The following is a 25343-nucleotide window of genomic DNA, read 5'->3' on the forward strand; positions in this document are numbered from 1 at the left end:
GCAGGCGCCTCATAAAACCCGCGTCGTCCCAGTTCGGGGCATACACATTTACCAGTACCACATTCTCTCCCTGCAGCCTACCCCTCACCATCACGTACCTGCCCTCCTTGTCTGCCACCACCTCTGCCGCCACAAACGACACCCTCTTTCCCACCAAAATCGCCACCCCCCGGTTCTTGATATCCAAGCCTGAGTGGAACACCTGTCCCACCCACCCCCTTCTCAGGCGGACCTGATCTGCTACCCTCAAATGAGTCTCCTGCAGCATTGCTACATCAGCCTTCAGTCCCTTCAGGTGTGAGAAGACCCTTGATCTTTTGACCGGCCCATTCAGCCCCCTTACGTTCCAACGTGATCAATCGGGTCGCAGAGCGACCCGTCCCTACTCCCTGTCGATTAGCCATGTCTTGTCCCTTGCTCGCCCCGGGTCATCCCTTCTTTCTGACCCCCTTCCCATAGCGATGGCCCCCCCCCCCCCCCCCCGGCTCTCCCCTTCTCGTCCCTGGTCTTTCCAGCAGCAACCCCGGTGTCCCCCCCCAGCCCCCCCCCCCCCTTCCCCCCCCCCCCCCCCCCCTGGCTAGGACCCCTCCTAGCCGCGATGTACCCCACATCGTAATCCGAGAGTCAGCTGGTCTCCGCTGACCCGGCTGCTCCTGCCACATTCCGACTCCTCCCGGTTCACCCCATCTGCGCCCGTGAAAGATCCCCTTAAAACCCCCGAGAAAGACCCGCATAATCAACCCGCTCCCCCCCGTCCCGTCTCCCCAACTTAACGATATAAATACAAATACCCAATGGCAACTAAATACATAAATACTTAACTACATACTTAAATAACAAAATAATTAACTAACTATCAACTAACAGTGTGCCCAACCATCACCCTCCATCAAACAGTATAAATAACCGCAGATAACCATAACCCGAAAAGAAAAAAAAAGAACAAAAAACCCCCCCAAGCACCCAAAGAAAAAGGGTAAGAGGGGTAAATAACTAAGGGAAATTGGAAACGGGAAAAAACACCCCATAAGAAGCCAACGACCCACAATAGAGATTTCAACAGTACAAATATACAGAAACACCCAACAACTCGAAACCTTCAAAATATTCAGAAAAGTCAACCGTTCGAGAAAAAACACCCCAAACAATCCACGAAACTGTTATCCAGTTCCGACCTGGCCTGAAAAAGAAAAGGGCCACTTGCTCAATCAAGAGTCCCCCGGCGGCTACGACCGCCGGTGCTCCCAGGTTTTAGTTCGTGTCCAACTTTTCCTCTTGTACAAAGGTCCAGGCCTCCTCTGGGGACTCGAAATAATGATGTTGGTCCTTGTAGGTGACCCACAAGCGCGCCGGTTGCAGCATTCCAAATTTGATCTTTTTCGCGTGTAGCACCGCCTTTGTCCGGTTGTACCGGGCCCGCCGCTTTGCCACCTCCGCACTCCAGTCCTGGTACACCCTTACCGTCGAGTTCTGCCACTTGCTGCTTTTCTCCCTTTTAGCCCACCTCAGGACTTTCTCTCGATCACTTAGCCGCTGGAACCGCACCAGCACCGCCCTCGGGGGCTCGTTTGCCCTAGGCCTCCTGGCCATGACCCGGTATGCCTCTTCCAATTCCAGGGGCGCCGGACCGGCCCCTTCCCCCATCAGGGAGCTCAACATCTCCGCCACATATCCCGGGAGATCCGACCTCTCCAGGCCTTCTTCCAGGCCCAGGATCCTCAAATTTTTCCTCCTCATCCGAGTGTCCAGCTCCTCGAAGCGGCTCTGCCACTTCATGTGGAGTGCCTCGTGCACCTCCACCTTTGCCCCGATGACTGTGGCCTCCTCCTCCCTCGCGGTCATCTCCTGCTGCAGATCTTTAATCGACGCCTCTTGGATCGCCTGGGCTCCCACCAACCTGGTGGCCGTCGCGTTCATGGACTCTAAGAGTTCCACTTTCATCTCCGTGAAAAAACGGAGGAGAGCGGCCTGCTGCTCCTCCGCCCATTTCTTCCACTCCTCCGATACACCGCCGGCCGCCATTTTGATTTTCTTCCCCCGCTTTTTTTGGGGAGCTGCTGCCGTTTTTCTTGCCGCTCCACTCCGGGTACCGACCATAAAATCGGTCTAGTTCTCCTCAGGGGACCTTCCCCCACCGGGATTTGTTTTTTCAGCGCCGTTGGGGCCCTCCAATTGGCCCTCCTTTGTTGCAGGAGCTTCCAAATGTGCGGCTTAGCTAGTCATAGCCGCAACCGGAAGTCAAGGTCGTCCATCTGATAGCGAGCATTGATCTTGGACTGACTTGCTCCTGGTGCAGCTGGTGGACGGGTCTCTCCGCTTTGAGAGCCGAGTCCAAGAGGGCGATTCTCTCTCGGGGGTTTCTTCTTATACCCGAAGGGGCTTCATGCTCTTTTGGGCGGGCCTTGAACTTGGCCCCAATTAATTGGGCCGTATCTTGATCACTCGTGTTGATCTTGACCAATAAAGGGGTGGGTGCCCTGATGGCTGGGTGTGTCCTAGGTGGCCGTTGGCCTTGCTTTGTTCACGCTTTCGGTTTGGCGAACTGGCGCCGGGATGTCTGGAGCTAGATCGGTTGCTTGAGTGTCTTTCTTTGTTCCCGGAGATGGGCCATCAAAATGTTAATTGACCTATAGTTTCAGTCTCGTCTGGGAGCTGCCTTCTCCAATAAGCATACAGGCTCTGTGCCTGCTTGCTTTCTTAACATTGTCCATATTTCCCGACAGTCATTGCGATCATCCATTTTGTATTCTGGAAGTGGCAATCCCAGATGGTTACATAATGTAACGCCCTTATTCAAAAAGGAAGAGGGGCAGAAAGTAGGAAACTAGACCAGTTTATTTAACATCTTTGTTGGGAAATTGTTAGAATCCATTACTAAGGAAGTAATAACAGGACATTCAGAGTCCACATGATTTTATGAAGGGTAAATTGTGTTTGACTAATTTGCTAAAGTTCTGTGAAGATGTAACAAACCAAGTGGATAATGGGGCTCCTGGGCGGCATGGTAGCGCAGTGGTTAGCACTGTTGCTTCACGACGCCAGGGTCCGAGGTTCGATTCCCGTCTTGGGTCACTGTCTGTGCGGAGTCTCCCTGTGTCTGCATGGATTTCCTCCGGGTGCTCCGGTTTCCTCCCACGAGTCCCGAAAGAGATGCTGTTAGGTAATTTGTACATTCTGAATTCTCCCTCTGTGTACCTGAACAGGCGTTGGAATGTGGGGACTAGGGGATTTTCACAGTAACTTCATTGCAGTGCTAATGTAAGCCTACTTGTGACAATAAATATTATTATTATTATGGGGATCCTGTCGATGTAGTATATCTAGACTTCCAGAGGCATTTGATAAGGTGCCACTCAAAAGGTTAATACACACAGTAAGACCATATGAGGTTGGGGTAATTTATCATCTTGGATAGAGGACTGGCTAACTGACAGAAGACAGAGAGTCAGCATAAGTGGGTCCTTTTCCGGTTGGCAAGATGTAGCAAATGGGGTGCCACAGGGTTCAGCCCTCGGGGCCCCAACTATTTACATTATATATTAATGATTTGGGTCCAGGGATAGAAGGTACTACAACCAAATTTGCAAATTTCACAAAAAGATTTGGGTTAGTAGTTGTAATGAGGAAATAAGAAATTTACAAATGGATATAAATAGGTTAGGTGAGTGGGCCAAAATTTGGCACATGGAGTTTAAAGTGGATAAGTGTGAGGTTGTCCATTTTGGTTGGAAACTTATCTAAATGGAGAGAAACTAGAGTGCTTCGATGCAGAGGGATCTGGGTGTCCTCGTGCATGAATCGCAGAAAAATAGCTGCGGGATGGTAGCACAGTGGTTGGCACTGTTGCTTCACAGCGCCAGGGTCCTGGGTTCTATTCCCGGCTTGGGTCACTGTCTGGGCGGAGTCTCGACATTCTCCCCGTGTCTGTGTGGGTTTCCTCTGGATGCTGTGGTTTCCTCCCACAAGTCCCGAAAGACGTGCTGTTCGGTGAATTGGACATTTTTAATTCTCTCTGTGTACCGAACAGGCGCCGGAATGTGATGACTAGAGGATTTTCACAGTAACTTCATGGTGGTGTTAATGTAAGCCTACTTGTGACACTAAAAGATTAGTTTTATGAGGTACAGTAGGTAATAAGAAAGGCAAATGGAATTTGGTCTTTATAGCTAAAGGAATAGAGTTTAAAAGTAGGTAAATGTTACTGCAACTGTACAAGGCATTGGTTAGACAGCACCTGGAGTGCTGGGTACAGTCTTGGTCCCCTTATTTCAATAGGGATGTCGTTGCACGAGAGGCAATTCACAGGAGGTTCACTAGATTGACTCCAGAGATGAAGGATTTGTTTTATGAAAGAGATTGAACAGTTTTGGTCCATACTCTCTTGAGTTGAGAGAATGAGAGGAGATCTAAATGAGGTGTCTAAGATGATGAAACCAATTGCCAAAGTAGACGTAGGGCGGATGCTTCCTCTTGTGGAGCAATCTAGAGTGAGAAGTAATAGTTTTAGGATAAGTGGTAGGAGATTTAAAACAGAGATGAGGAGAAATTACTTCTCTCAAAGGACCATGAATCTGTGGAATTCACTCCGCAGAGTGCGGTGGCTTTCGGGACATTGAATAAATTTAAGGATAAAATAGATTTTTAATTAGTAATCAGTTGAAGGTTTATGGAGAACGGGCAGGAAAGTGGTGTTGCAGCAGAGATGATATCGGGCATGATCGTACTGAATGGCAGAGCGGGATCGAAGGGCTCAATTTTGCCTGCTCCTAGTTATTATGTTCTTAAGGGCTTACTCTGGCACCTATCCTAGGCTCCTAGTAAGTGCAGCCACAAGACCTGAATTACAAGATGTGAAGCTGAGTTTTATGCTCCCCATATGCTTGTAGGCATCAGTGAGTGGAAAATTCCTCTGATGGACTTCCTGCTGGGTTCCTGCCTGCCCTGACTTCTTTGCAATTTTACGCTGGGGCAGGTGAGGCCTTGCCCCAGTTGAGACCCTTAAGTGGTCAATTATTTACCACTTAAAGGCTCAAGTTTTGAGCAGGAGGAGCTATTGGGTGTGGGGGAAGCCCAAAAATAATCAGATTCAGGCCTCAGGTGGGAAGGGATGGGGGGTGGCACTTCCTTGTTCTCCCCCTTAAGGTCCAGTCACCAACCACAGGACTTGGGTGCCCTTCTTCCTCGGTCCCTCCTCAACATCCCAATCCCCCACTGTCCACTCCCTAGGCATCCCCTACCCTGAAATCCCAAAACCTGCCTGTTCCTGGAATTCTGGGACTTCAGTTCTGGGGATGCTTGTAGTCCCATTCGTGTCCACTGCAGCTTCTGGCGCTACAGGGACTAGAGAACCGCCGGCCAGATTTGTACGGCGTGACTTCCTCCCATGTGAGGGGCAGAAATGGCTACAGGGCAGGCTTCTCCGCCGATGCAATGCCACCCAAGCTTGAAGGAAGGCTGCCCGTTTCCACGCAAGCTCCGTTGTAAGATCCTGGTATATACTTGTACCGTTACTGTCCCACTTCACCTCCCACTTCACCTTCACCCACCTCAGCACCCTCTCCTTTACCTGATATTTCTGAATGCAGATGATCACAGCTCTCGGTGATTAATACGTTTTTGGTTTTTGCCAGTGTGACTAGTAGACCCTGTCCAATTCATTGTGGGAGGAGTCCTCCCTTTCCCCCATCAACCTCACAAGCATCTCAACAAAGCACTCTGTGGTGTCCGGCCCTCTAGCCCTTCAGACACACCCACATTCCTCAAGGTTCTGCCTTCATGGCCTGCTCTCCAGGGGTTCCCACTTTTGTTCCAGCCCTCTGTTGCTCTCCACCACCCTCCGCAGCTCCTCGCCCATCGAGGTGAACCGGTCGCTGAACTCTCCCGCTGAACTACTCATCATGTTCGACAGTGGACTTTCACACTCTTCCTTTTTCCCTGGGTTCTTTTTTCCAGTTTCTGACATCCTGGAAATGCCTCAGACCTTTCCATAACTTCTCACATAAATTTTTTCCAAAGAATTTGGTGTAAAGAGCCTAAAAAAGATGACTCTGGCAGGAGCCACCAAACATGCAATATCCACCTACATGCCACAGCCAGAAGTCTACCTTGCATTTTAATTATATCGTTGTTCTCAAAGTAATCAGTCTACTTGTATCTTTGCAGTTCACCTGTCATGGCTGGAGGTTTATTTGCTGTTGAAAAAAAGTGGTTCTGGGAGCTGGGTGGCTATGACACAGGCTTGGAAATTTGGGGAGGAGAACAGTATGAAATATCATTCAAGGTAAGCAATGTACCATGGTCGCATGAATACATTCCTAACTGTGTTTGGGAGCAGTAAAATGCTCTTTAGTGTGGCATAGTCAGCTGCCATATCCCATGAGGATTAAATATTATTGTATCTTGTTTAGAATCTTTCACTGTGAATGAAAATTGATCATCTATCCCAAGGTATTGACTTTACTTTTTATGGAGTATTATCTCCAGAATTGCGGATGATACAAAGTTGGGTGAGGGTGAGATGTGAGGAGGCTGCAGAGATGTTTCAGCAGGATTTGGACAGGCAGATGCAGTATAATGGGATAAATATGAGGTTATCCGCTTTGGTAGCAAAAATATTTAAATGGGTATGAGTATAAAGTAAGCACGGAGGTACAGCAGGCAGTATAGAAGGCAATTGGATGTTGGCCTTCACAGCGAGACGGTTTGAGTATAGGAGTACAGGAATAGTGAATGTTTAACAACAATTGTATAGGATATTGGTGAGGCCACACCTGGAGTATTGTGTGCAGTTTTGGTGTCCTTATCTGAGGAAGGATGTTCTTGCTATGGAGGGAGTGCAGTGAAGGTTTACCAGGCTGATTCCTGGGATGGCGGGACTGTCATATGAGGAGAGACTAAGTTGGTTATGATTATATTCATTGGAGCTAAGAAGAGTGAGAGGGGATCGCATAGAAACTTATAAAATTCTAACCAGATTTGACAGGATAGATTCAGAAAGAGCGTTCCCGATGGTGGGGGAGTTCAGAGCTAGGGGTCATAGGTTGAGGATAAGGGGTAAACCTTTAGGACAGATGAGGACAAATTTCTTTACCCAGAGTGGTGAATCTGTGGAATTCACTACCACGGAAAGCAGTTGAGACCAAAACATTGTGTACTTTTAAGAAGGAATTAGATATAGCTCTTGAGGTGAACGGAAACAAGAGGAGCGGGATTCTCCCAGCCCGGGGCCGGGCCGGAGAATCCCCGAACGGGCTATGCCGCCCCGACGCCGGCACGCGATTTTCTGCAGAGCAGAGAATCGGCGGCATTGGCTCCGGCATGGTTGGCGCTGCGCTGGTCGCGGACCGCTCTACGCAGCCAGCCCACCGATGCTCCGGCCCGGATGGGCTGAGCGGCCGTAAGAAAAGAACCAAGTCCCGCCAACGCCATTCTAACCTGCTCTGGGCCGGCGGGACCGCCGAGTGGAAGGGTCGGATGGCGGCCTGTGGCGAGTGGATGGGGGGGTTCGACCCTGGGGTGGGCCTCCGATGTGGCCTGGCCCGTGATCAGGGCCCACCGATCGGCGGGCTGGCCTCTGTGGTTGGGAGCCTCCTTTCCTATGCGCCGTACCCTGTAGTCCTGCGCCATGTTGCGTCGGGGCCGGCGTGTTGAAGGAGGCCACTGCGCATGTGCGCGTTGGTGCCGGTGTAACTGCGCATGGGTAGATCCCGCGGTGCACAGTTCACGCCAGGATCAGCAGCTGGAGCAGCGTGAGCACTCCTGCGCCGTGCTGGCCTCCTGTAGGGACCAGAATTAGTCCTGGGAGCGGCCCGTTCATGCCGTCGTAAAACCCGACGGCATTTACGATGGCATGGACACTCTGCCGCGGGATTGGAGAATCCCGCCCGATATTTGGGGGGGGGGGGGGGGGGGGGGTCAGGGTATTGAGATTGATCAGCCATGATCATAATGAATGGCGGAGCAGGCTTGAAGCCGAATTTCATCTGCTTCTATTTTCTATGTATGTTTCTATGTAATGTTGACCGTTTTTAACTCTGCTCATCTTTTAGTTTGAAGTCCAGTATTCAAGTTCTACATTACATTCTATGCAAGCATGTGGAATTTTGAACTGCACAGCTAAGATGTGTTATAATTAATGTTATAATTATTAGCAGAGCGGGCACAGAATGGAGCTCTCTACTAGAAAAGGGACGGCTCGAGGGTGACCTAGAATTGGTCTTTAAAATTTTAAATAGGTTAGAGATGGTGATGATATATGGGAGAGTCCAAAACTAGGAGTCTTAAATACATATATTTAGTCGCTAATAAATCCAATAAGGAATTCAGAAAAATGTGACTTAGCCAGAGAGGTTAGAATATGGAACTTGGCACCGCAAGACGTAATTGAAGTGACGAGCATTGATGTATTTGAAAGAAAGCTAGGTAAGCAGATGAGGAAGAAAGGTCTAGAAGGATATGCTGATAGTTAGGGGAAGGAGGATGGCTTTTGTGGGGCCTAAGCCCATCTGGAGTGCTGCGTACAGTTTTGGCCTCGCTATTTGAGAAAGGATATAATTGTATTAGAAGCAGTTCAGAGAATGTTCACTTGACTGAGAAAAGGTTGGACAGGTCGGGCCTGTATCTTGAGGTTTAGAAGAACGATAGCTGATTTTATTGAAACATTAAGATCCTGAGGGGAATTGACAGGGTGGATGTTGAGAGGATGTCTCCCCCTTCTGGGAAAGACTAGAAACAGGCAGCACAGTTTGAAAATAAGAGGTTTCCCAATTAAATCGGTGATGAGGAGGAACTTTTTCTTTCAGAGGGTCATGAGTCATAGACATGGAATTTACAGTGCAGAACAAGGCTATTCGGCCCATTGAGTCTGCATCGACCCTTGGAAAGAGCACCCCGCCCAGGCCCACACCTTCACCCTGTCCCAGTAACCCAGTAACTCCACCTAATGTTTTTGGACACTAAGGGCAATTTAGCATGGCCAATCCACCTAACGTACACATCTTTGGACTGTGAGAGGAAACCGGAGCACCCGGAAGAAACCCATGCAGACATGGGTGAACGTGCAGACTCCGCACAGTGACCCAAGCCGGGAATCGAACCTGGGACTCTGGAGCTGTAGTTAGCAATGTTCTAACTACTGTGCTACTGTGCCGCCCTGTCTGTGAAACTCTTTTCCTCAGAGTGATTGAGGGAGGGCCATTCAATATTTTTAAGGCTGTGATAGATATAGATTCTTGATTGACAAGGAAGTCAAAAGGTGGAGGGGGTAGGAAGAGGAGTGGCATTCAGGTCACAATCAGTTTAGCCACAAACTTATTGAACAGCAGAGCTAGCTTGAGGGGTTCTGAACATGGGCAGCAGCGCTGTGCTTCCTCTGCAAGCCCTCAATCTCTGGAACCTTCATGGCACTCAATATGGCCACTTATGTGCAGATTCATTCCCCATCAACCTTCATATTTGTAATTCTTTCCTCCTCAATCCCAAACTAAGTGTGGGAAGTTTTTTTCTGTCCTCTCACTTCGCATCCTTAGACCCTCTCACTTCACATCCTTAGACCCTGTGAGACCTGGTCCCTGGCAATGGCTGTTTTCAAAGGCTAATCCTCATTTGTTCACTTCCATCTCTCCATTGCTTCACTCTCTCCCACCCCTTCCCAAATCCTCATCTGTTCATTTTCTAAGTATGTTGATCCTGTTATGTTGTTTTTAAATAATACTAGAATGTATAACTTTAAAATGGGAAGTAAATTAATTCTGTCTGTCCAAATCCAATTATCGCTCGCCTTTCAACTTTGCTTGAGTTGAGGATTAAACTTAGTCCTCACACCCTATGTGAATATCATGGGAGATTGACTAATGTTAAATAAATCTGATCTTTTTGAACTACACTGGGTGATCAGATAGATAATTTTGAAGTGCTGAAGACTTGTATTATGCCTGTGGGTTTCACCTTGGCTACCTCAAATTTAAATTGTTAATATACTGCTTTTGAATGCCGTTTTGAGGTATGGATGTGTGGTGGACGGATGGAAGATATCCCTTGCTCCAGGGTAGGACACATCTACAGAAAATATGTTCCCTACAAGATTCCAGGTGGATTTGGCTTGCCCAGGGTAAGTGATTTCCATTTGTATGTCCTTTTTTCTCTTTAATTTTCATTCTGGTAACTTGCATATTTTTAAAGGAAAATATGAGACCTTATTATGTTTCATAGGTTGGATACCATGTATTTGCCAAATGAGAAAACATGTCCATAATATCACTTCATATTCAATATGGAGAAAATTAAGAAATTACCAAGCACACTGAATACAGCAAACACTTTGGGCCCCAAAACATCTGTGTATTGCTGAAGACTTGTGCTCCAGAACCAGCAATCCCAAAGCTGATCTAGTGCAGCTACAACACAGGGCACATACCCAACAAAATGAAACATTATCCAGGTATGTCTCGCCCACAAAAAATGGGGCAAATCCAACAGCCAGTTACTCCCCCATCAGCCCACTCTCAACCATCAGCAAAGTGAGGCAAAAAGTCATCAATAATGCCATCAAGCAGCACATAATCACCGATAACCTTCCCACTGCTGCTTGCTTCAGAGTTGGGCCTATTGGGAAGCAGCAGTGGGAAGGTTATCGGTGATTATGTGCTGCTTGATGGCACTATTGATGACTTTTTGTCTCACTTTGCTGATGATTGAGAGTGGGCTGATGGGGGAGTATTGTCATCGATATCCAGGCTGTCACCAAATATGTAACAGCACCAGCCACAAAAATACTGTGGCTACAAGAACAGGCCAGAAGATTAGTTTGCTCTGATGGTTGACTCAGCTCCCTGATTTCCTATCACCCACAAAGGCACAAGTCAGGAATATGATTAAACAGGGCAGCACAGTGGCGCAGTGGTTAGACACACTACTTGCCTGGATGAGCACAGCTCCAACTACATCATTTCGCTGAGTTTTGTTTTGAACAAGGTCAAAATTGGAAAATGTCACATTGCTGTAAAAGGTAAAAGATAATTTTCTTACGAGTCATTAACTTCAAACATCGAGCATTGAAAGCACAAACCAGAATCTTGGCAATTAATAAAGACAAGAATGACAAAAAAAGATAATTTGGCCAGTATAATAATGCTGAATGTAGGCATGGGGGCAGAATCAGTGGAATTGAGTGTGAGTAAGTGTCAACCCATGAAAGAAGCTAAACCGAGAAGGAGGATTGTAAATTTCTGAGGCATGGAGGCTATGATATTTGGCAAGAAGATGATAACAAGAAGGATGAGCACTGAGGAATTAAAGAGTAGGTTTAATAAAAATGTTCATGCAGAAATGGGTTAAAAGGGGTGGAATGTGGGATTCTAAGCCGTTATTATAAAGCTTTCAGCTTTACTTCAAAACACAGTTGAGATTGTTGCTTGACGAGGTCTTTTGAAGGGTTATAAAAGACTACCAGGAAAGTGAAATCAGCTGTAACAGTGATTCCATGATGTGAGGACATTGTATTAAGAATGTGAACAAATAGGGCAGCACTGTGGCCTAGTGGTTAGCACAACCGCCTCACGGCGCTGAGGTCCCAGGTTCGATCCCGGCTCTGGGTCACTGTCCGTGTGGAGTTTGCACATTCTCCCCGTGTCTGCGTGGGTTTCGCCCCCACAACCCAAAGATGTGCAGGGTAGGTGGATTGGCCATGCTAAATTGCCCCTTAATTGGAAAAAATAATTGGGTAATCTAAATTTATTTTAAAAAAAGAATGTGAACAAATTATTACCTTTACTGTCCTGCACAAGCTATAAAGAGAACTATAGTGACTACATGCCCGTTTTCCCCTACTCCAGGAAGTGTTTGTTACTTCTCACTTTTTTGTTGAAGCCGTACATTTTGATTGCAGTTCTTTTTATTTTCCAAACTCTTTCTCTTTTGGAGTTTAATCCGGACAAATGTGAGGTAATGCATTTTGGAAGGTCTAATACAGGTAGGGAATATACAGTGAATGGCAGAACCCTCAAGAGTATTGATAGTCAGAGAGATCTAGGTGTTCAAGTCCACAGGTCACTGAAAGGGGCAACACAGGTGGAGAATGTAGTCAAGAAGGCATATGGCATGCTTGCCTTCATTGGCCGGGGCATTGAGTATAAAAATTGGCAAGTCATGTTGCAGCTGTATAGAACCTTACTTAGGCCACACTTCGAGTACAGTGTTCAATTCTGGTGCCACACTACCAGAAGGATGTGGAGGCTTTAGAGAGGGTGCAGAAGAGATTTGCCAGGATGTTGCCTGGTATTGAGGGCATTAGCTATGAGGAGAGGTTGAATAAACTCAGTTTGTTCTCACTGGAATGACAGAGGTTGAGGGGTGACCTGATAGAGGTCTGCAAAATCATGAGGGGCATAGACAGAGTGGATAGTCAGAGACATTTTCCAAGGGTAGAGGGGTCAATTACTAGGGGGCATAGGTTTAAGGTGCGAGGGGCAAGGTTTAGAGGAGATGTACGAGCCAATTGTTTTTACACAGAGGGTAGTGGGTGCCTGGAACCCACTGCCGGAGGAGGTGGTGGAAGCAGGGGCGATAGTGACATTTAAGGGGCATCTTGACAAATACATGAATAGGATGGGAATAGAGGGATACGGTCCCCGAAAGTGTAGAAGATTTTAGTTTAGTCAGGCAGCATGGTCGGTGCAGGTTTCGAGGGCCGAAGGGCCTGTTCCTGTGCTGTACTCTTCTTGGTTCTTTGTTCAATTTGCAATATTTTTTAAGCTGATGACACATCTGACCAGTCATACACTAAAACGTGTATTGCTTCACTTGCAACAGAGATGATGGGCATAAATGCTGCCTCTTGCTATTTGTAATGAAAACAACCCACTAACTTATCAAATTGTATTTGATTATCTGTCTGCACAAGTGAGGATCAGCTTTGACATTTTCAGACAATTTTTGAGGCAGCATCAATCTTGTACATTTTTCTGATCGTCAACAAATCCATTAAGATGCAAATAAAACGATAAAACCGGTCAAACTAGGCATTCTTGTATCATCCTACATGTCAGCTTGACACTGCCTGAGGTGTAATTGTAGAGACTTGTCCCCAACAAGTGCTAAATGGAACAAGTGTTTCATAGTGCATTTGTGCTAGTTTGGGTACAAGAACCAGCTATTTAAAGTTCACTATTAAATCAAGTTTTCTCTACCCTATCAACTGAATTCTAGACCCAGTTTTCAAGTGTGAATTGCATGAGGTCTGGTAATGTATGCTGCTTACCTGTTTGTGAATATATGATTTAAATTTTTCTCCTCTTCTAAGAAGAGAATTCAGCAGGGAGTTGGGCTCCAGTATACACTGACATATGCCCATGGTCATTGTGGTATGAGACCCTCCCTGGGGTTTTTTTCCTCCACAGAATTTAGTCATTAATAAAAGGGCAATAGATTTGGCTGTTTTCAGCTCCATGTGTGATTTTTGATTGAACATTATGAGTAAAATGTTTGAGTTGTACGAATTGTAATCTTTGAAATCAATCAACATTAACATTTGGTCAAGCTGAATTGTGAATTCAAAACTAAATACTAGTGAGGACTTCAGATTTGTGCATGGTGCCATTGTGATGAGGCAAATTGAGAAGTTGGAGGAACTTCAACCAAGTAGGCACATTGCTGTATGTTCAGGCCACTTCCACACATCCAGATTTTTGGATAACAATTTGGCAGGTCACAAAGCTCAACCAACTCATGCAATGTTTCGTTCCTGGAGCTTGTAAAGCATCAGGTTCAAAGATGAGTGCAGGAGGACATTTCAGGAGCAGCACCAGACATACCTAACAATGAGGTGTCAATCGGGCACGGTTACAGCTCGGGACTACTTGACACTGAACAGCGTAAGCAGCATGTGCTAGACAGAGCTAAGCAACAGATCAGCTCCAAGCTGCCACACCCAGTAGTCAATGGTGCTGGACAATTAAACAACTCACTGGAGGAGAAGGCTCCACAAATATCCCATCCTGAATAATGAGGGAGCCCAGCACCTCCATGCAAATGACGAGAGTGAAGCATTTGCTACAATCTTCAGACAGAAGTACTGAGTGGATGATCCATCTCTGCCTCCTCCGTAGGTCCCCAGTATCACAGATGACAGTCTTCAGCCAATTTGATTCACTCCACATGATATCAAAAGGCTAAGGGCTCTGACAATATTCTGGCAATAGCACTGAAGACGTGTGCTCCAGACCTTGGCGCACCCTGAGCTAAGCTGCTCCAGTACAGCTACATCACTGTCATTTACCTAGCAATGTGGAAAATTGTCCTGCACACACAAAGCAGGTCAAATCCAATCTAGCCAATTATGTACCATCAGTCTACTCTCGATCATCAGTGAAGCGATGGAAGGGTCATCAACACTGATATCAAATGGGCACCTGCTTAGCAATAAACTTCTAACTGACACTCAGTTTGGGTTCCGCTGGGATCACTTGGCTCCTGACCACATTATAGTCCTGGTTCAAATATGGACAAAAGACACGGAGGTGAGGCGAGAGTGACTGCTCTCTGCATCAAGGCAGCATTTGACCAAGTGTGGCATCAAGGAGCCCTGACAAAACTGGAGTCAATTGGAATCGGCGGCGGGGGGGGGGGGTGAAATCTCTTCACTGTTTGGAGTGATGCTATTGGGGACTGAGGGAGTGAATGTTTGTAGATAGAGTGCCAATCAAGCAGGCTGCTTTGTCCTGGATGGTGTCAAGCTTCTTGAGTGTTGTTGGAGCAGCACTCGCCCAAGCAAGTGGAGAGTATTCCATCACACTACTGACTTATACTTTGTAGATGGTGGATAGCTTTGGGTAATTAGGAAGTGCCGCCTTGAACTGCTATAATCCTTATGGTACAAAGGAAGATGGCTGTAGTTGCTGGAGGTGAATCATCTCTGTTCCAGGACATCACTACAGGAGCTCCTAAGGGGACTATCGCCCCGAGCACTGGCTGATATTTATCCTGGAATAGCAGCTTGGATAGGATAGTAGTGAGAGAATAATAGTTTCAACAAAAAGTTGACACTTCATTTCAGCTCCCTCCAGATTTAGTTTCTCTTTATGAAGAGTGGGTGGAGGAATTAACTTTAGCAGGCAGCGTGCACAGACTGGGTGAGAATTTAAAAACATGTTCAGTCCAGGATAAGGAAGATTAGAATGTAGAAATGGAAATAAACTTTTCTTCCTCCTGTCATTTAATGAGATTATGACGGGTCTGTATTTTAACTCCATTTACTCACCTTTGTTTTATAATCTTTCAAACACTTACTAAACAAAAGGTATCAGTTTTAGTTTGGAAATTTCCTCTTGACCCCCAGCTTTAACAGTTGTTTGTGGGAGGGAGTTCAATATTTCCACTAGAATAACAGGGAATTGGAATCTAAGTAGAGTAATTTGAGTCAGAGAAGCGAAGAAAGTAATAAAATAAAGATCAGTAAAATGCAAAACAGTAGCCAGGGTAACTCGGGGAGAGGCAAATAGGGCCACAGTACAAAGAAAAGTTAGGATGATTAAAAAGGCAAGCCGAAAGGATTTGTATTTTGATGCATGAGGCATTCGGAATGAGGTAAATCCCGAAGGTCGATCAGCATGGGTCCCGAAGGGCCGCCAGTTGGGAAAAGTGGGTTCTTGGAAAGAATGTTTGAAAAACATTGGTCTAGATTAGAAGGACATGGGTAACAGATGCCTGGGAGCACCACTCCTTGGAGGTCGCCCTCCTAGCTGCACACCATCCTGACTTTAAATTGTATCGCTGTTCCTCAGCTGTTACAGGGTCAAAATCCTAGAACTCCCTCCCTAACAGCACTATAGTGTACCTACACCATATAGACTTCAGTGCTTCAAGAAGGCAGCTCATCACCACCTTCTCGAAGGCAATTTGAGATGGACAATAAATACTGGCCTTCCACCGACACCTACATCTCATGATTTGAATAAAGAAGGTCTGAAGGCCACTTCTACGTACGACCAAACAACTCTCTCAAAGGGATAGAAATGGCCAATGCAGAAATGGAAATCTGATCAACCAATGTTCCTGAAAACAGAAATGCCAAATTCCAAATGATTGCCAATCTACATTAGCACAAACTTTGTATCTCCTCAACCGCTTGAACTTCAGAAATTTTAACCAAATATCCCAGCCCTTGGAAGTATTTTCACAAGATATGTTTGTATTGTTCAGTTTTTATGTAAAAAAAAGGGACTGATTACTTATTTAACTCAGAAATTTTATTTGTGTTACAGAATTTGAAACGAGTCGCTGAAGTGTGGATGGATGGATATGCTGAGTATCTTTATCAACGAAGACCAGAATACAGGCATATTTCTGCTGGAGATTTGATTGCACAGAAAGAACTGAGGAATTCCCTTAATTGCAAAAGTTTTAAGTGGTACATGACTGAAGTGGCATGGGATTTGCCTCAATACTATCCACCAGTGGAACCTCCAGCTAGTGCCTGGGGAGAGGTGGGTTTCCTGGAATTTGCAAGGGCATATTATGGCAGAAAGTATAGCTAGATGAGGGAGAAGACAAGATAGTACTAAGTATTATGGGCAGAATTCTCCATAGTCTGACGACAAAATCAGGATCGGTGATCGGGCGGAGAATAGCTTCCGACGCTGGATTCGGGGCAGGCGCCAATTTGTGATGCTCCACCCCTCCAAAGAGTCGTCATTGGGCCGCGCGCAGTCACAAAGGCTTTAGCACGTCATCAGCCTGCTTGTCTGTGATGGTCGGCCCCGATTGGCCGGGTTCTCAACCGTACCGGTCCCGTGTGGTCACAGCAGTCGGGAACCTGGTGTGCCGGCTGTGGACAGTGTCCAGCGCCGCCACACTTGTCCGGGATCCGTGGGTTACTGCTAGGGCCGGGGGGCGGCCAGGGCTGGGCTGTGGGGTCGGGGTGGGCGGGTTAGGGTTCCAGCACGGCCGGCGCCATGTTTTCCGGCGCTACCGGTGTAGCTCGTCAGCCCTCCGCATGCGCGGCTTGGGACCTGGCGATTCTCTGGCTATTTCCCGCATGATCCACAGATGCTCCACACGGCGCCGGTGCTAGCCCCTCACCTGTACCGGAATCGGTGAGGGGTTCGCACCAATTTTCCCACAATGAATCACCGGCGGATTCTCCGCTGGCACCGGCACTTAGCCTCAGGAATGGAGAATTCCGCCCTCTGTGTTCCATGAAGCCACTATAAATAAACTTAGTATCCCAATAAGTATAAACCTTGTAAGTAAAACCTCAGTAGACCGTTCTATGGTGGATACCTTTATCTCAGTGATGCAACTAGTTCCTGAAATGGTGAATAGGCCAACAGCAAACTTTATTAAGAGATACTAATAAAAGATTGGTTTAATTGGAATTAACTAGTCCAGGTAATAGAAAGCCAGACCATATCAGGGAAAAATCATTGCAATGGTTAACTAAATAGTTACATAGGAACGCAGTGAAATGCATGAGGTAAAAATGCAGAAACATTCTTGCTGATAGTTTGAAATAGTCAAGTGGGATAGAAATAGGAATATAAGTTATTGATAGATTCTCCATCATCCATGAAAGGAATTGTCGATGGCCAAATATCCTTTGTCCATATTTTGTTTTCATTGCTGGTAGATAAAGGCAAATTATAATTATAGAAAGGGGGCGGTTAAGCTACTTTCCGAAGAGATTTGAATCAGTCTAATGTACAATTGTCCCTAGATCGCCCTGTGCAAAGCTTAGAAAGCAGAAAAAGCTCATTCATAAATTGAAAGTAATTCTAAAAGTTGACTTATAATTCACATAAACAATTTTGTTTCCTAGATTCACAATGTTGGCATTGGTCTGTGTGTGGACAGTAAACATGGGGTTTCTGGCTCCCAGCTGAAGTTGGACGTTTGTATCAAAGATGGTGCAGATGCTGCCTGGTCTCATGAACAGGTCAATGAGCTGAAACAGTGCTTTAATTTCAATTAACAAACAATTAGTTAAGAACCAGTTAGTTATGATATAATGTTGCTGATTCTCTCTGCCTCTCCTCTTCTCCTTCTGTCTCTCCCCTTCCTGCTGCTTTTCTTCCCTTTTACACTGCTAATTTCTGCCTGTCCTCCACTGCTTCATTCTCTGTTGTGAATGCATAGGATGGTATGATATGTTCAATCAGGGGTTGGAGCCACTGGCAGCTACAGTTTGCCTTTGGGATGGGATTTACGGGGAAAATTTGATTTTAGATATGCCTTGCTATACCTTCTCCCAACCACATGCTTCGACATATCCTCCATCCTATGTTAGAGTCGGAGAAAGTTATGGTACATAAAAAGTTCACGTGGGCTATCATGATTGTGCCACCTACGAAACAAGCAACCCAGCCTAATCCCACTTTTCAACATTTGATCCATTGCTCTTCAGGTTACAGCACATAATAATAATAATAATAATAATTATTATTATTATTATTATTATTATTATTATTATCTTTACTGCCACAAGTAGGCTTACATTAACACTGCAATTAAGTTATTGTGAAAAGCCCCTAGTCGCCACATTCCGGCGCCTGTTTGGGTACACAGGGAGAATTCAGAATGTCCAATTCACCTAACAAGCACGTCCCTTGGGACTTGTGGGGATAAAAACCGGAGCACCCGGAGGAAACCCACGCAGACACGGGGCGAGCGTGCAGATTTCTAACAGACAGTGACCCAAGCTGGGAATCGAACCTGGGACCCTGGAGCTGTGAAGAAACTGTTCTAACCACTGTGCTATCGTGCCGCTCCTTGAGATGCATATCTTGACGTCTTTTTAAATGAATTGAGGGTTTATGCCTCTACTATCCTTTCAGACAGTGAGTTCCAGACCCCTACTTCCCATGGGTGAAAAAGATGTTGAACATCTCCCCTTTAATCTTTCTACCAATCATTTGAAATCTATGCCGCCTAGTCCCGGACCTTCCTGCTAAAGTTAATAGGCCCTTCTCATCCACTCTATCCAGACCCTATACAATTTCGTACATGTCAATTAAATCTCCTTTCAGCCTCTTTTGTTCCAAGGAGATAAACCCTAGCCTATCCAATCTTTCCTCAGCTCCATTTTTCCAGTCCTGGAAACATCCTTGTCAATCTCCTCTGTACTCTCTCTAGTTCCGTTGCATCCTTCCTGTAATGAGGTCACCAGAGCAGCACACAGTATTCCAGTTGTGGCCTAACTAATGGTTTGTACAGTTCCAGCATAACATCCCTACTCTTGTATCTTAAATCCATATTTTAGCTAATACTGAAATGAGCCCATTTGCCTTCTTAACCACCTTTATTGACCTGTCCAAGCCCCCTATATTTACATCCAAATCATTAACATATCTAGTACTGAATCCTGAAGAAACCAACTGGAAACTGCCTTGCAGTCGCAAAAACTGCTTTCCATGTTGTCTCATTCCTTTTCGTAGATATTTAGTGTTAAGATTTTCAGGCACAGCAGAAGTAATTTGTTACATTACTGATTTTCATATTTGATTTTGAACTTTGCCCATCAGGTATTCACATTGGGTTGGCGAGAAGATATACGCCCTGGGGATCCGCTACACACGAGAAAATTTTGTTTTGATGCTGTTTCACAAAACAGTCCAGTCACATTATTTGATTGCCATGGAATGCGTGGAAACCAGCTGTGGAAATATAAAAAGGTGAATGATAATCAAATGTTATAAAGGAATGATTTCCAACAGGTGTAAATAACATCAATTAGAGGACAAATTCACAGATGGGGAAGTCTTTCTTAATATCACTTAATTTTGTAAACTTGCTCCTCTCCAAATTGATGGACGATGTTAACTCTGAAATGCCTATTAATCAATCCAACATATTAAATTCAAATAACTAAATTAAGTGTTGATAAATGAAAAGTTCAAATGAGAGGTTGACTTTCTGTAATTTCTTCAGTATTTACTTAAAATGGAAACGTTATTGGAATATTTCAGATAATCTCACATCTATCATAGCACACTTGTCACAGTACAAAGTGTGACATTTGAAAGTATGTACCTGATTAATTGATATTATTTTCAGAAAATCACAACTAGAAGGATAGGATATATTTGAGGATTAACTAAAAGCACTGGTAATAGGGACCATTGGAAGTAGTATATTTGGATTTTCAGAAGGCAATTTCATAAGGTACTACACAAGAGGTTGTGTTCATGAGATTGGGGTAATATATTAGCATGGATCAAGGATTGGTTAGTGAACAGTAAAAAGAGATGGAATAAATGGGGCATTTTTCGGATGGCAGAGTGTAGTAGTGGGGTACCACAAAGGTCGGTGTTCAGATCGTAACAAAAGATCTTCCGGTTAGGCACACTACAGCCTTCCGGCCTGAACATCGAATTCAACAACTTCAGATGATCAGCCCAACCTCGACCCATTTGTTTTCATTTCATTTTGACTGTCTTTTACCATTTCTTTATTTCCTGCACCTTTCTCCTCTTTGCTTCCCCCTTCCCCTCCCCCCACACCTACAGTTCATCCTCTGACGTTAGTTTCCCTGCTGTTTGATCTTTCACATCTTTTGTCCTCTCTGGGGACTGCCATTAGCACTCTTTCCCCTTTGCTTCTGTGGCCATTAGCACCAAGTTTCCCTGGGTTTCTGTGGCTATGACTCATCTTTCATTCCTACTCCACAGTATAAATATTTCCCACTCTATCTGTCTGTTAGCTTTGACAAAGAGTCATCGGACTCGAAACGTTAGCTCTTTTCTCTCCCTTCAGATGCTGCCAGACTTGCTGAGATTTTCCAGCATTTTCCCTTTCGTAACAAAACATAATCTATCTTTATGACTTGGAAGATAGATTATGTTTAGCTAACTACATGTAATATATCTTTGTTTTCTGGTGATACGAAGCTGGGTGGGAAGGTAAGTCATGTGGAAGATGCAAAGGGATATTGACCAGTTAAATGATTGAGCAAGAAGGTAGCAGATAGAATATAATGTGTGAACTGTGATATTATCCACTTTCGTAGGAAGAATGCAAAAGCAGGATTTTTTTTAAAAGGAGAGAGGCTAGTAAATATTCGTATTCCGAGATATTTGGGAGTCCTTGTGAATTAGTCACAAAAAGTTAACATACAAGTACAGCAAGTAATTAGGAAGGCAAATTGCCTTTATTGCAAGGAGACTGAAGTAAAGAGTAAGCAAAGTCTTGCTGCAATTGTATTGGACTTTGGTGTGACCACCCCTGGAGTTTTGATCTCCTTCCGTAAAGAAAAATATACATGTATTCAGAAGGTTATTCATGAAAGCTCTGCTTTCTCAACTTTGCCTTTTGCCTGAGGTGTGCTGATCCTAAGGTTAAATCACTACCAGTCAGCTCTCCCCCTCAAAGGAGAAAGCAGCCTATTGTCACAGAATACTACAGTGCAGAAGGGAGGCCTTTCGGCCCATCGAGTCTGCACCAACGCATGCAAGGCCCTGACCTGCCCACCTAATCCCACTTGCCAGCACTTGACCCTGGTCTTGAGTGTTATGATGTACCAAATACTCATCCAGGTACTTTTTAAGAATGTGACTCCTCCTGTCTGTACCATCCTCCCATGCAGTGCATTCCAGACCGTCACCATTCTCTGGGTAAAAATGTTTTTCCTCAAATCCTCCCTAAACCTCCCACCCCTCACTTTGAACTTGTGTCCCCTCATAACTGACCCTTCAACTAAGGGAAACAGCTGCTCCCTGTCCATGCCCCTCATAATCTTGTTCACCTCAATCAGGTCACCCCTCAGTCTTCTGCTCCAGAGAAAACAACCCAAGCCTATTCAACCTCTCTTTATAACTTAAATGTTCCATCTCCGGCAACATTCTGGTGAATCTTCTCTACACCCCCTCCAGCGCAATTACATCCTTCCTATAATGTGGCAACCAGAATTGAATACAGTACTCCAGTTGTGGCTGGGTCATCTGGGATTATGGCGACTTTACCTTTTTGCCTTAATGAAGGTTCACTAGATTGATTCCTTGGATAGGAGAGATTTAAGTAGAATGGCCATATATGCTTTGGTTTAGAAGAATGAGAGATGATCACATTGAAATGTATAAATTCTTGAATGGTTTGACAAGGTAGATGCCATGGGGCTGCTTCCTCTGGATGGAGAATTTAGAACTTGGGGTTATTGTTTAAAGGTAAGTTTTTAGCCGTTTAAGACTGAGATCAGGAAAAAAAAATACTCCGGCTTGTATCACTTTGGAATTCTCTGTCAAGTGGCTATGGATGCTCAGTTAGAATACATTCAGGAGATTGATAAGATTATTTGGCTAAGGGTATTGAGTAGTACTAAGATAGAACAGGAAGGTGAAATTGATGTAAAAGTTCATCATTAGTCTTACTGAACATCAGGGCAAGCTTCAATGAGTTGTAGGGTCTATTCCTGCTCCTACTTTTAGTTTCTAAAATGTAATAAGTGGGAATGCAAATTACTAATCAAGAATCAACAGTCAGCAAGCAGCTACCAATGTGTTAACCTGGAAGAGAAGAGGAGCCATGAATTGCTTAACAAAAAATATGCAGGAGTCAAATAAGATAATCTATGATGGCAAACGTCCTTTTTAATATTGTTTGTTGCTTTAATCTTCTAGGCCTTAACATCTTTGGTTTAAGCCGTGCTGCTTGCTACTGGCTTTCATTTGACTGTGTCCAAGGTGGAAATTAACTCCTCCACCATTCCTGTCAGATTGAGCCTGTATGTTCACTTAAAGAAAACCTGCATCAATACTCTATAGTGCCTTTGTCAGAGTAGTTTTGGCACAGATCAAAAGTAGGGTGGAAGCTCAGCATGGGTTCTAGCAAGATGCCTGTACACTCTGGGCTAGGTGTGAGGTTGAAGTTGAGGAGGTTGATGGACTCAAGACTGTGACATGGATATTTTTCACCAACACTAATCATCGAACATGGAAGCAAACCAGTTGTTCTGTGTGTTCGTGTCAGCTTTCTTACAAAAGCAACTCGGCTAGTCTCGTCCCCATAGATCTACAATTTTTTTTTATTCGGGCAGTTATTCAATTCCCTTTTGAAAGCTACATTGATCCTATTGCAACCACAGTATATTCCAGAATATGATAGAATTTATCACAGAATTTACAGTGCAGAAGGAGGCCACCTGGCCCATCGAGTCCGCACCGGCTCCTGGAAAGAGCACCCTACTCAAGGTCAATACCTACACCCTATCCCCATAACCCAATAACCCCACCCAACATTAAGGGCAATTTTGGACAAGGGCAATTTATCATGGCCAATTCACCTAACCTGCACATCTTTGGACTGTGGGAGGAAACCGGAGTACCCGGAGGAAACCCACGCACACACGGGGAGGATGTGCAGACTCCGCACAGACAGTGACCCAAACCGGAATCGAACCTGGGACCCTGGAGCTGTGAAGTGATTGTGCTATCTGCAATGCTACCGTGTTGCCCTGTTTTTTCAAAAAAAAAAATTCTCATGTTTCCTTTGGGTTCTTTTGTCAATTGTCTTAACTTGTGTTCTCTGTTTTTGACCCTTCCACACAGCAATGGGAGCATTGCTATCTGCTTTGTCTGGACTCTCCAGAGGATACCCACGACGGGCATCACAGGGCAGAAAGAGCAGCAGGCTGCCTCCACTTCTCATGTGCTGTCTGGGGTAACACCTAGAAAACGTGGTAGGCCACGAAACAGACAGCTGACACTTTGTTGGCATGGGCGTAGTAGAGAGTAGATAGTCAGGGGGCAGGTCACACGTTTTGTCAATACTCACCAATAAACACTTCTGCACCACTAGTCCGATCTGCCTCTAACCTCTGTTTCATGGGTGTGAAGGATGGGCTGGGGCTGGGTGTTGTGCGTTGGTTGGGGGGGGGGGGGGGGCAGGGTGCCCGTGGAACATGAACGACCCACAGGATTACACCCTCGTGAAGTGGCAGGGCATTTTGGCAGCTGTGAGGTGACATGCTGGCACAGTGGTTAGCACTGCTGCCTCACAGCACCGAGGACCCGGATTTGATCTCTGCCCCGGGTCACTGTCTGTGTGGAGTTTGCACATTCTCCCTTTGTCTGTATGGATCTCACCCCCACAACTCAAAGATGTGCAGGGTAGGTGGATTGACCATGCTAAATTGCCCCTTAATTGGAAAAAAGGGGGCAGCAGTGTGAGCCTGCTTTGTATTACAGCATCTCCAGTAAGCGAGCACTAATCGGTAACCATCTCCCGCAACCCCCTCTGGCATATTTGGGCCTGTGAGAGAGCATCTTCAGCAATCATCCGGACAGTTGTATGTAATCGTAAAGACAGGAATCAGATTCCTCAGTGAGGAGCAGCGGAGCTCATCTGACAGCGAGTCGTCATCATACGCCTCTGTCCCGTGGTCAAGACCCACTGATACTGCCAACCCTTGCCCAAAACCTTTATGCTGGTATGACGCTTGGAGGGGACAGTGGGAGCTGTAGTAGTGGGAAGGAATGGAAGGCTAGGGGAGGGGAATGTGGAGTGAAGAAGTAAAGAAGGGTGGAAGGACTGAGGGAGAAGGGAAAGGTTGAGAGGCTCAGCAGAAGGTGGATTCTGTGTGATTGGGGGGGGGGGGGGGGGGTGGAGAGGGGGTTGAAGAAGGGAAGTGGGGAAAAGAGGTGGGACAGGGCAGTGGAGCTGGCACTGGCCAGGGCTCCTAGTTGGTAATTGGAAGATAATGAGATTGCCCAGTGTGCTTGAGATACTCTGGGTTCTATATTGGAGCGCCTTACCAAAGCGGTCCAGGCCTCGGAAGGGCATCTTGAACATGCTGATGCACTGTTCAACCATGCTCCTGGCTGCTGTGTGGATGTTGTTTTATGGGTTATCTGCCTCGATCTGAGGCCTTCACACAGGCGCCATCAGCCTTGGACTCCCAGCGGGTAACCCGTGTCACCCAGTATCCAAGGGAGCACTTCAAAGGTGCCGGGAACCAATGAGTGTGCCAGGATGTATGTGGGTGCACTCTGCCTGGAAATCTGGCGCAAACACGCATGATGTGCAGCTGGTGGTCACACACCAACTGCATATTCAAGGGGTGGAACCTCTTCCTATTGATGAAGAGCACCTCATGTCAAACCAGTTTAACATGCGTGCCATCGATCACCCCCTGGACCTGGGGCATGCCAGTGATGGTGGGAAAACTTGACTGCACGGGCATCCTGATGGACCTGATCCAGGTTGAAGGTGTAGTCTGATTCCCGAGTGCATAGGGCATCCGTGACAGTGTGGATGCACCTGTGTGCGGACGTTTGTGTGATCCCACACAGGTCCCTGGAATGAGCCAGAGGTATAAAAGCTGAGGGCAACCGCCACCTTAATGGCTATTGAGAGTGGGTGTC

At 45.8% G+C, this 25343-nt stretch overlaps 1 protein-coding gene across 1 annotated transcript in view; it reads left to right on the top strand.

The window, feature by feature from the left end:
* Window positions 1-25343, top strand: part of LOC119965283 (polypeptide N-acetylgalactosaminyltransferase 10-like) — a 136866-nt gene that overhangs the window by 99148 nt on the left and 12375 nt on the right. Inside the window, exons 7-11 of the mRNA XM_038795806.1 lie at window positions 6163-6280; window positions 10001-10108; window positions 16257-16478; window positions 17810-17926; window positions 19512-19661. Of these exons, the coding sequence (XP_038651734.1) occupies window positions 6163-6280; window positions 10001-10108; window positions 16257-16478; window positions 17810-17926; window positions 19512-19661 (715 nt within the window). The remainder of the gene's footprint in view (window positions 1-6162; window positions 6281-10000; window positions 10109-16256; window positions 16479-17809; window positions 17927-19511; window positions 19662-25343) is intronic.

This window comes from Scyliorhinus canicula, chromosome 4 (genome assembly GCF_902713615.1).
Source record: "Scyliorhinus canicula chromosome 4, sScyCan1.1, whole genome shotgun sequence".
NCBI lineage: Eukaryota > Metazoa > Chordata > Chondrichthyes > Carcharhiniformes > Scyliorhinidae > Scyliorhinus > Scyliorhinus canicula.